The 11,347-nt window shown below is 39.7% G+C and overlaps 2 protein-coding genes across 4 annotated transcripts; both read left to right on the plus strand.

Moving 5' to 3' along the window:
• Positions 1-3,866: 3,866 nt before the first annotated feature.
• On the plus strand, positions 3,867-5,497 carry LOC118101620 (4-galactosyl-N-acetylglucosaminide 3-alpha-L-fucosyltransferase 9-like). The gene has a single exon (XM_035147532.2). The coding sequence runs from the start codon at positions 3,870-3,872 to the stop codon at positions 5,037-5,039; it is 1,170 nt and encodes a 389-aa protein (XP_035003423.2). The 5' UTR covers positions 3,867-3,869; the 3' UTR covers positions 5,040-5,497.
• A 2,780-nt stretch (positions 5,498-8,277) lies between these two features.
• LOC118101583 (4-galactosyl-N-acetylglucosaminide 3-alpha-L-fucosyltransferase 9-like) lies at positions 8,278-10,276 on the plus strand. 3 transcript variants are annotated; one of them, XM_035147494.2, is made up of 3 exons: positions 8,278-8,356; positions 8,638-8,721; positions 8,824-10,276. In XM_035147494.2, exons 2-3 carry the CDS (start codon positions 8,647-8,649, stop codon positions 9,814-9,816), a joined length of 1,068 nt encoding a protein of 355 aa, XP_035003385.1. In that variant the 5' UTR covers positions 8,278-8,356; positions 8,638-8,646; the 3' UTR covers positions 9,817-10,276. The 3 variants fall into 3 exon arrangements, with proteins under 3 accessions (XP_035003385.1, XP_035003383.1, XP_035003384.1); XM_035147492.2 differs by having other exon boundaries at positions 8,638-10,276; XM_035147493.2 differs by having other exon boundaries at positions 8,281-8,356; positions 8,621-10,276.
• Positions 10,277-11,347: the final 1,071 nt, after the last annotated feature.

Raw genomic sequence — 11,347 nt, forward strand, 5'->3', positions numbered from 1 at the left:
AATACAAAAAGAACAGCATTAAATTCTCTTTTAAGCACCTTCTTAAGAAGTGTTATAGAAGAACAGTTCTTTGACACCTGTAAAAAGCCATCCCATAATTTAGCTCCCTTTTATATTTAGTTAAAATTTTTAACATATATATAGATATATATCTGTACTCTCTACTCATTTTCAAAACAGGCTCGTTACCTTCGTCTTAATGTATTTGACAGGAGCTATCAATTTTCTTTATTTTGCAAGCGCCGCCTTCCCAACATCAAGACAGATTTCAACTTAAATTGACAATAACACAGAAAAGAGAATTCTTTGTTGTATATCACAAACGTGCGTAACTCATATGTCTGACAATTGTACACATTTCGTCCGGGTTAAAAGTTTCATGCTCACAAATCTTTTCTTGTTTTTACCCATTTTTACATGATGATCGATAAGGATGAATTAGGTTATTATAAGGAGCCTAATAAGAAGACTGTTTGATGTGACAAGATGACAAACACTCCTTATTATACCAGTAGTTAGGGCCCGAGCACCGACAGTGCGAAGGCCCTATTGCTTTTCGTTTGATTATTCAGGAAAATGAATAGCAATTTTCACAAAGAAAACTCACCAAACTACGCAGGCGCGTCAGGCCTGATAAAAGATTACGTATTCTGGAGTAATTTTAAATGGTTGTGGTAAAATGTACCTTCACGAAATTCGGTAAGCACGTGTATCATGACCGGACGAAAAAAAAAGTCCCTGGCACCAATTTGATTAACGCAACAGGAAGTCGGCCATTTTGGACTTTGTGGCCATTTTGGCCGTTTGTGTATTTTAACTAACTCCTCCTACAGCTTCATCAGATCAACGTCAAAATCAGTGAGTGTCATCTTATAAAGATGGAGATGAAAACTACCTTGATTTTTGAGTTTTCTTCAAATGGTGTGACCGTGGCTTGGCATCAAATTTTGATGAGTCGCCATCAAAACCCAAAGGTTAGGTCCTCAGCATCAGAGATTTCACACTCAGAATCAAGACCAAGAAATGCCTCCTCCTCGTCCTCATCCTGCTCTTCATGCAGCATCTCCTCTCGAACAAGCTGCAAAATTAGAATAATCCCCAAGGTGGCGCACATCTGCTCACTCTCAGGCTACTGTACCTTTATTGTGTCTCCAGGCTGTTTTAGGATTCGCTGCATGTCAAGAGTGATTATATTATAATTATGTTTACATATGGAGCGGGTCCTCTCTACGGAGGCAGCCATGTCATATCACTGCCATTATGTGACACATTTTGTACAGTGCAATACAGAACATGTGCAATTGAAGTTTTTAACTCTTGACTTTAAACTTATTTATATAGTTTTTACATGTCTGTTTTTTTAAGTGTGTATGTGATCCACTGTTTTTGATGTGTGTGTATATGTGTGATCCACTGGAGACACTTCATTTCATTGTGCACTGTACAATGACAATAAAGGCATTGAATTGAATGTTATTGTGTCTTGCTAATTGCACACATGTAAATATGATGCATTACTTAGTCTCTCTGAAAGGTAGCTAAGGAGTGACAGTCATTGTGTGGGAGAAACATCGAGAAAATGGGTGATGATGAAACAGGACAAAAGGCTAATTTGTGTAACTCCACTCTAAAAGAAAACATACCATGCTTTTTCAGTGTGTACTTCGTTATATATATATATTTCTCTTTCTCACTAGTAATGGATTGTAAAATAAAAGTGGAATGAATGGTAGCTGATCCGTAGTGAATACATACTGTACGGGTCATTTTTGACCCACGTGTGTAAAAGTGATGGAGAAATACAAAATTTACGTGTGTTTATAAAGAAAGAAAGGACAAAGGAAAATGATTATTTAAGAATATTAAATGATAAAATACATTTATTTCAAACATATAGAAAAGAAACACTCCTGCATAAAATAACAGAGGAAATGAATACGGGTCACTTTTGACCCATGTTGTGTATCAAAGGGTTAAGATGAAAGAATAACACCTGTTTCTCACTATTTAACTCAGTCTCCTCTAAATAAATTCTGGTTGTCTGTAAACCTCTTTCCTTAACTCTTGCAAGGCCTAACAAGAAGAACAATGAATCCTGGAACAGTTCATTTGTGTTTTTATCTTGATTTTTTGTTATTAACTAATCTTTTGTAGGAGAACTAAATTTGTTTAATCGGACTCTAAACACGACCGTAATTGTACCGTACGTGTTAAGTGCTCTTTTTTAAAACAGCATTTAACTTCAACTTCCTAAGACGTGCACTTTCAGAGTTGTGCAGTATGATATTTCAGATACATGTACAACCATTTGAATACAGATAGATTTTGAGATATTGAGCCCAGTGAGTCTTTGCCAGTACAGTAGTGAAAGCTCTGGTGCTATCTAGTGGCCATTTTAATATGCCCCAGTAGGAAAGATCCATTCACAAACAGTATAACAAAAAGAATGAGAGTTTTTCTCCTCTCGAACAAGCTGCAAAATTAGAATAATCCCCAAGGTGGCGCACATCTGCTCACTTTCAGGCTACTGTACCTTTATTGTGTCTCCAGGCTGTTTTAGGATTTGCTGCATTTCAAGAGTGATCAGACTGTTTCATTTTTCCCACAGAGCTGTTCCCCCCCCCCCAATATCCAGTGAGGAAACTTTTTAAATATGAAGAATTCTAAACTTCTGGTTCAGGAAGCTGGGGATCATGGGTATTATCCACCGTTCAACAAGTTATTGATGTTTTTTTTATTTCCTTTATGAAACAAACTCTTAATCTCTTGAATTTGGAGCCCAGCAGAATGAATAACCACATGTGGCTGCAGGGGGCGCTGCTGGTCACAAAATTACAGTGTTGCTTGAACAACAAACATTGAATCAGTGTCTGTAAATGCAGTATGAGCGGTGTGTGTCTGATTGTGGGTTATGATGTGTTGACAGTTACAATTTTTCAACGGACTCGGTTCAAATTTTAGAAAACTCTTTGGACTCCAAAGTTCCAAAGAGTGGGAGTTCTGACAGAACAGGCCCAGTCACCTTTGAGAAGGTCCTTCACTTAGGACCTAAGGCTAGGTCTTAAAATCCAAAACTTACAGAGAGGACCTTGAAAATCTGCAAAAAAATCTGAAAATCAATTCTAAAATGCACTGAAAGCTGAAATCAGACGAACAATCAAAGTTTTTGCAGATTTTGTAAAGGAAGTCTGTCTGCTGTGTAAATTACGTAGACTCTGTTGACTCAGGCAGGTGAAGAGGGGGAAGTAGAGGAGATTATTTTGACTGCACCCAAACTGAAATTTGAATACATTTGGGGCACGGTTGATAGTGAATGGGTGATGTGACAAATGACTGTTGAGGACATGGTTGAGACCTGTTCAACCTGTAGACCTAAGTTTTACTCTGTGAAGTGCACAGAGCCTCAACGTATGCTGTTTTTGCCCCTTAAAATCTAAGTGTTTTTCTGAATCTCTTGTTATAGATCTTGTACTTTATTGTAAATACATCATCTAGATGCCATATCCAGTTGGGAAAACATTTTCCTTGCGGGCGCTGAGTCCAATGTGGGCACTGCCATCAAACCAAGTGATGGTGATCAAAAGACATTCCTACGAGTGACGTGACAGCTTGCCTTATAAAAAAACAATCGAGTCGAACTGTAACCAGAGTTTAAAGAGAGAGGGACATCCCAGTCATTGTTATCTACCTGTGCTTTTTCTACATCAAGGTGAGACTGTTGCTTCATGTTTGTAGCGAACTGATTTGTGGGCTCAAAATCAAGCTGGAGTCATAACCTGTGTATACAGAAATGTTCAAATAAAAAATGGAACAAAACTTAAAATTACTGTCTTCAATAACCAAATCGTTTCTCTCTCCAGAGGTGAGCCATGTCCCTCTCAAGCTGCCAGATGACTTGTCAGCGGCAAATTGCCTTCGGCTGCTTGCTGTTGGTGTGTTTCCTGGTAATTTCTTTGACATACTACAAGTCAGAAATCGAGTTCCCGGATTTTAGTGATTATCTGAAGAGAGGCAATCATTCTTGTGTGTGCCCTGTGGAAGCACAGACCCAGGGCTCAAACCCAAAGCGTTCCCCGGAGCAGCACGTGGAAGCACCTACCGATGGTCCCCAGCTGATCCAGGACGTGGAGGTGGACGCTGAGCCTGATACTCTTCTCTTGATTTGGATGTGGCCATTTGGCCACAAATTCGATCTCACCTGCGATATGTTCAAATATAAAGGATGCCGCTTGACCGATGACAAGTCTCTTTACCACGAAGCCCACGGGGTTTTCATCCACCACAGGGACATTCATGGAAATCTGGAAAACTTGCCGAGTGAGCCACGTCCCTGGTTTCAGAAATGGGTTTGGATAAACATGGAGTCACCTTCAAACTGTGCAAAATTACCCGGACTTGATAACTTGTTCAACTTGACATCCTGTTATCGCTCAGATTCAGATATCCCAGTGCCTTATGGGATTTTGGTGCCACAAACATCTGAGGTGGAAAGTTTCCAGCTGCCAACCAAGGACAAGTTGGTCTGTTGGATCGTGAGCAACTGGAATGCGGGCTTCAAAAGAGTTCAGTACTACAACGAACTGAAAGAACACATCCAGATAGAAACCTATGGGAGGGCTTTTGGCAAAACTGTAGATGATCGAAACTATGACAGCATTGTATCTAGTTGTAAATTCTACCTCTCCTTTGAAAACTCTCAGCACAAAGATTATATCTCAGACAAGGTATTCTATCCCATGAAACTTGGAACTGTACCCGTAGTTCTTGGCACTTCAAGAGAAAACTGCGAGGATCATATCCCAGGCGACTCTTTCATTCATGTCGATGACTTTTCCTCTCCAAAGGAGCTGGCAGAGAGGCTCCTTCACCTAGGCCAGAATACGACCGAATACATGAGATACTTTGACTGGAAAAAGAGGTATAAAGTTGAAAGTTCACAGTTCGGCAGAGACCATGCCTGCAAAGCTTGTCGTTACTTACAAAAAAACAGAGGATACCATGCTAGTCATTCTCTTACCAAGTGGTTCTGGGATCAATAGCACTGAATATAAGAGCATTGATCAAATTATCTTTTAGTTTGGTTCACTGATGAGAATGGGCTCAAGGGAACTTCTCTGGTGAAGGAATGATAATATTAACTGGATTCTAACCAGGACCCAGGATTTCTTATGAGGGTTTTCACCCCTGTCAGTTTGTCTCGTAGAAGGGTGAGGTCTGGGCCATGGAAGAACTCATTCACTTCTGGGGCGATTTTTAATTAAGGGGGCGGATCAAGTAAAAAAAATGTTCACCTTCTCTCACATTGCAAGACAGGGTGTCTTTACAAATCTTTTGTGTATATCTTAAGAAATTGTGAATCTTTAAGAAATGTGAGCCGGGAACAATTGGATGCAGATATGGATGTACACTATCTAAGTTTGAACCAATGTCAAACAGCTCCATGTTGTTGTGGTGGAATCTGAATTAAGATAGCTTGTGAAATACAAACTGCTAAATAAACTTTGTTGAATGTGTCTGTATGTGTATTTTTAACAACGAGGTAACATCGTGGAGATATTAATATATTAAAACTACAGCCAAAAATCTAGGTGTCACATTTGATTCTCATCTGAACTTCAAAACACACGTTAACCAAATCATTAAATCCTGCTACTTTTCTATGAAACATTTCTAAAATCAAATTGGTTCTATCTTTCCCAGACTTAGAAAAATTAATACATGCCTTTGTTTTATCCCGCCTGGATTATTGCAACGCCCTGTATACATGATTTTAAGTTTGTTTTAATAACTTTTTAAGCTTTTACAATACACAGCACACACTGTGGCAGCGTCTCCTGAGGTGGGGCAGTAAACCAATAAATCCTGTTCCTTATGTCACGTTTCATTATTATGTACCTCAGTGGTCAGCCCTCGCAATGACATCAAACCTGAAATACCTGATCGTGTTCCACTTGCACAGGAACTATGTCAAGTGCATGGCTGGTGCTCGTGCTGGTTCGGCGCTGGTTCAAATGGGAATTCTTTCAAGCACCAGTTTGCTTTTCCGTGGGCTAGAGCAGGGGCCGGCAACCTTTTTGACAATAAGTGCCAATGTGAAATGTTCTTGTTAATTAGTGTGCCATTTCAACATTATTTTTAACATTAAGTTTTATTATTGAACCACATTAATATTTACAACAAACATGTCATTTTATTCCATCCATATTGGCTATATATAGAACAACACTTTAAAGAAACATGTTTATCTCATTATGATTGCAATAATAAGTCTGTCATTAACCCCACCAACCACACTCATATTCAGAATTGCAAAAGCTTGCTTGAGTCTCATAGTTTTTGGCAGTGGCAAAGACTTTGAGAGAGTTGGCTTGCTCCCATACCTGGACACTGCACGTTCGATTGATTCTCCCTTGTCTGCCTGATCTTTGAAACTTCTCTCGTCTTTGCTCTCAAAGTGGCGCTTAACACTGGACGTTCGGCCACACAACATTTTCAGAACATAACGTGCACACAGCACCGTCCTTATGAAAAACAGCTGTAGTCTTCTGCCCTTGAAGGCTGACATGCCCGTGCCTTCGTTTTTTTAGCTCACGGGCATGCCATCACCAATACACCTGAACGGCTGCACTTCACAGAGATTCATGTGGGAAAATTCAAGCAGTGCCGGCTGGGAGGCTTCTTCTTCTTATTATTCAGAGGCGATTGGCATCCAGCCTACGGTGCATTACTGGCACTTAGTGGCTGGAAGGTGTTAAAATCAATCAAGCTAAATAATACAGGCAACATGACTGTTGGTTCGGGCAGGTGAAGAGACGTGAGGGAAGGAGATTCTTTTTGACTTTTCAAGCCTAGATCTGTTAAGCTGAAGATTCGCAATGTTCTTGTAAAACAGATAGTTGGCAAATACCTTTCAAACGAGAGAGAGGAACCTGTTCAACTGTAAACGCAGACCTCTAAACATACCCTGTTTAAGTGGAGTTACTCGTTATGCATCCTGTCCTTTGTTGTCAATATATTATCTACTTGACACATCTGGTGTGGAACAGTGGGAATCTGGAGTCACATGTGGCCACCGTAATAAACCAGAAGACATCATTTTGGTGACAATATTCAAATGACATGACTGAAATTCCTGTTAGACACACGAGACTTGGACAGAGACACTAAAGAGAGGGGGACGTCACAGTCATTATCTACCTGTGCTTTTCTAATTTAAGGTGAGACTGTTGCTTCACGTTTCTAGCTTTACCTTAATGGAGTCTCTGTACAATTTTCATACATTTTATAAAACTCACATGTACATTTTAAATTGTAAAAGTACCGAGCAGTTTGGTTTAATGCGCAGAAGAAATTCTGACCGTCTCTTGTAAATTGTGCCGAATAAAGCTGTGATTATTGTTTTTCTTTCTGCTTGTGCGACCCTCTCATTGAGAACATATGGAGCATTAAAAAAAAAATTGTTCAAACTGTATGTTCTTCCCGTTTATTAAACTGAAAGAAAGAAAAATCTTTTCCCATTTTGCTTTAGGTGTAAAATCTAATTTGAGTTCAATGTTAGGTTCAATAATGCATTTCTCTAGTTATTAGTTTCTTCCATTATAGTTTGGTCATTTGCGTTTGAGGCTTAAAAATGTCAGCAGTCAAAATGTATTATTATATATGTATATTAGTAAATATGACAATTAGTGATGAGGTAGCTTCAGGAATATAGACTTTCTTTTCATCTTAGGAAAAAGAACATGGAAAGGACTTTAACATCACAGCATAGCATGCGCCGGATTATGGTCTGGAATGGTACATGGGTACGTATGCAACTGGAATGACTTGCCACTTTCTCCAAAAACAAGTCATTTGGTAGTGTTACGTCCCTAAGACGTCTAGGGCATGAGGGACAAACAATTAAAAAACAAACCGGGCCAAAAAGTAGAAACCAGTAGGATGCTTTTAAATGAAACAAGTATTTTATTAAACAACTATAGGGTGAACACAAAACACCCTTCCCAAAACAGAAGGGGGAAAAGAAACACAGCAAAAACCTAACAAGGAACAATGTCCATGACTTCAAAAGGAACCTTGGAAACAGCTCCACAGCCCGAACGCCAGCGCCTGCACACAGCACATCCACACGCAGCTTCTCCAAACTGCTGCTTGGCCCACTGGTGCCAGATGACCCCTCTGCTCAGGGTTTTATCGGCCACACCCTGATTCCAGAGTGGCCCCAGCTGTGCCAGTGGAGGTGCTTCAAGAGCAACCCACCTGGAGGAGATGAGAGAGAGAGAGAAGCACAACACGGCACGTAACAGGCAGCCACGCACAACATTTAAACTCCTGAACGATTGACTGAGAAAGGACACAGGTATTATGATAAGGTTTTTTTTGTAAAGAAAATGTCCAATAACACCACCAAGTGGCGCAACAATTACTGCAGGTCACTTTTACAGTTTCAGAAAGAAAAGCTGAAACTGTTAAAGGCAGATTTAGAAGTTGAAAAAAAAATAGTTATTATATTAACTGATTAGTGGGCTCAAAATCAAGCTGGAGTAACAACCTGTTCATACAGAAATGTTCAAATAAAAAAAAAAAATGTTTTCAAATCAAATGTTCTGTCTTTTATAACCAGATCTTTTCTCTCTCCAGAGGTGAGCCATGTCCCTCTCAAGCTGCCAGATGCCTCGTCCGCGCCAAATTGGGTTCGGCTGCTTACTGTTGGTGTGTTTCCTGGTAATTTCTTTGACATACTACAAGTCAGAAATTGATATCACTGATTTTAGTGATTATCTGAAGAGAGGCAATAATTCTTGTGTGTGCCCTGTGGAAGCACAGACCCAGGGCTCAAACCCAAAGCGTTCCCCGGAGCAGCACGTTGAAGCACCTACCGATGGTCCCAAGCGGATCCAGGACGTGCAGGTGGACGCTGAGCCTGATACTCTTCTCTTGATTTGGATGTGGCCATTTGGCTACAAATTCGCACTCACCTGCGATATGTTCAAATATAAAGGATGCCGCTTGACCGATGACAAGTCTCTTTACCACGAAGCCCACGGGGTTTTCATCCACCACAGGGACATTCATGGAAATCTGGAAAACTTGCCGAGTGAGCCACGTCCCTGGTTTCAGAAATGGGTTTGGATAAACATGGAGTCACCTTCAAACTGTGCAAAATTACCCGGACTTGATAACTTGTTCAACTTGACATCCTGTTATCGCTCAGATTCAGATATCCCAGTGCCTTATGGGATTTTGGTGCCACAAACCTCTGATGTGGAGAGTTTCCAGCTGCCAACCAAGGACAAGTTGGTCTGTTGGATTGTGAGCCACTGGCAAAAGGGGCTAGAAAGAATTCAGTACTACAACAAACTGAAAGAACACATCCAGATAGAAACCTATGGGAAGGCTTTTGGCAAAACTGTAGATGTTCAAAACTATGACAGCATTCTATCTAGTTGTAAATTCTACCTCTCCTTTGAAAACTCTCAGCACAAAGATTATATCTCAGAGAAGGTATACAAACCTATGAAACTTGGAACTGTACCCGTAGTTCTTGGCACTTCAAGAGAAAACTACGAGGATCATATCCCAGGTGACTCCTTCATTCATGTCGATGACTTTTCCTCTCCAAAGGAGCTGGCAGAGAGGCTCCTTCACCTAGGCCAGAATACGACCGAATACATGAGATACTTTGACTGGAAAAAGAGGTATAGAATTTATAAGTCACAGTTCGGCAGAGACCATGCCTGCAAAGCTTGTCGTTACTTACAAAAAAACAGAGGATACCATGCTAGTCATTCTCTTACCAAGTGGTTCTGGGATCAATAGCACTGAATATAAGAGCATTGATCAAATTATCTTTTAGTTTGGTTCACTGATGAGAATGGGCTCAAGGGAACTTCTCTGGTGAAGGAATGATAATATTAACTGGATTCTAACCAGGACCCAGGATTTCTTATGAGGGTTTTCACCCCTGTCAGTTTGTCTCGTAGAAGGGTGAGGTCTGGGCCATGGAAGAACTCATTCACTTCTGGGGCGATTTTTAATTAAGGGGGCGGATCAAGTAAAAAAAATGTTCACCTTCTCTCACATTGCAAGACAGGGTGTCTTTACAAATCTTTTGTGTATATCTTAAGAAATTGTGAATCTTTAAGAAATGTGAGCCGGGAACAATTGGATGCAGATATGGATGTACACTATCTAAGTTTGAACCAATGTCAAACAGCTCCATGTTGTTGTGGTGGAATCTGAATTAAGATAGCCTGTGAAATACAAACTGATAAATATACTTTGTTGAATGTGTCTTTATGTGTATCTTTCACAACGAGGTAACATCCTCACATCCTTCATGACACTTTGTTATTATAATCTTGATTACGGTGGTTCTACATTTCTTTCAGTCTGACTGTTTCCCTCATGCAGTGCAGCAGCATTATCATCAGGTTCTCTACATCGTCAACAGTCTCCTTTTAAACAGATTCTGATTGTTGTCTGTAAACCTCTTTCCTTAACTCTTGCCAGGCCGAACAAGAAGAACAATGAATCAATTGTTTTTTTTATCTTGATTTTTGTTATTAACTAATATTTTTTAGGAGAAGTAAATTTGTTAAATCGGACTCTAAACACGACCGTAATTGTCTGGCAGAAATGCGTGTTAAGTGCTCTTTTTTAAAACAGCATTTAACTTCAACTTCCTAAGACGTACACTTTCAGAGTTGTGCAGTATGATATTTCAGATACATGTACAACCATTTGAATACAGATAGATTTTGAGATATTGAGCCCAGTGAGTCTTTGCCAGTACAGTAGTGAAAGCTCTGGTGCTATCTAGTGGCCATTTTAATATGCCCCAGTAGGAAAGATCCATTCACAAACAGTATAACAAAAAGAATGACTGAATGTCATCTAGCGACCTCATTTTGAGGGTCCTGGTGTTGTGGGGGCTTACTGGGACAAAGACAGGGAAATAAGAAGTAGTAGTGGTCGTAATAATAGTTGGCTAGTAGTAGAATAGCTCCTCCAATTGTTTCATAAAGCACCTTTAGAAGCGCAACATATATTGCTTATACTAGAGACTCTGGTCCCATCTAGTGGCCTTTTTTGACACATCACAGTATAGGAAAAGTATTAATATAGTAAAAATAAATACTATAAATGAAAAATACAGATTGTTTCCAAGCATAAATTTTAGCCTCAGGGTTAAATTCAACCAGAAACTGCCTCAGGTTGTATTCATTCCTACATTTTATTTAATTCTATTTATTCTGAAAAGGATCTATATTTTTTAACATGTTTGTCTAAGTGGATGCCTCTCTACTATATTTGGCATAAGTAAAAACTACTTGTTGAAGTAAAATAC

This window comes from Hippoglossus stenolepis, chromosome 22 (genome assembly GCF_022539355.2).
Source record: "Hippoglossus stenolepis isolate QCI-W04-F060 chromosome 22, HSTE1.2, whole genome shotgun sequence".
Taxonomy (NCBI): Eukaryota; Metazoa; Chordata; class Actinopteri; order Pleuronectiformes; family Pleuronectidae; genus Hippoglossus; species Hippoglossus stenolepis.

Excerpts from the sequence above, each read along its gene's own strand:
- LOC118101620 (XM_035147532.2), top strand. The coding sequence starts at position 3,870 with ATGTCCCTCTCAAGCTGCCAGATGACTTGTCAGCGGCAAATTGCCTTC.
- LOC118101583 (XM_035147492.2), top strand. The coding sequence starts at position 8,647 with ATGTCCCTCTCAAGCTGCCAGATGCCTCGTCCGCGCCAAATTGGGTTC.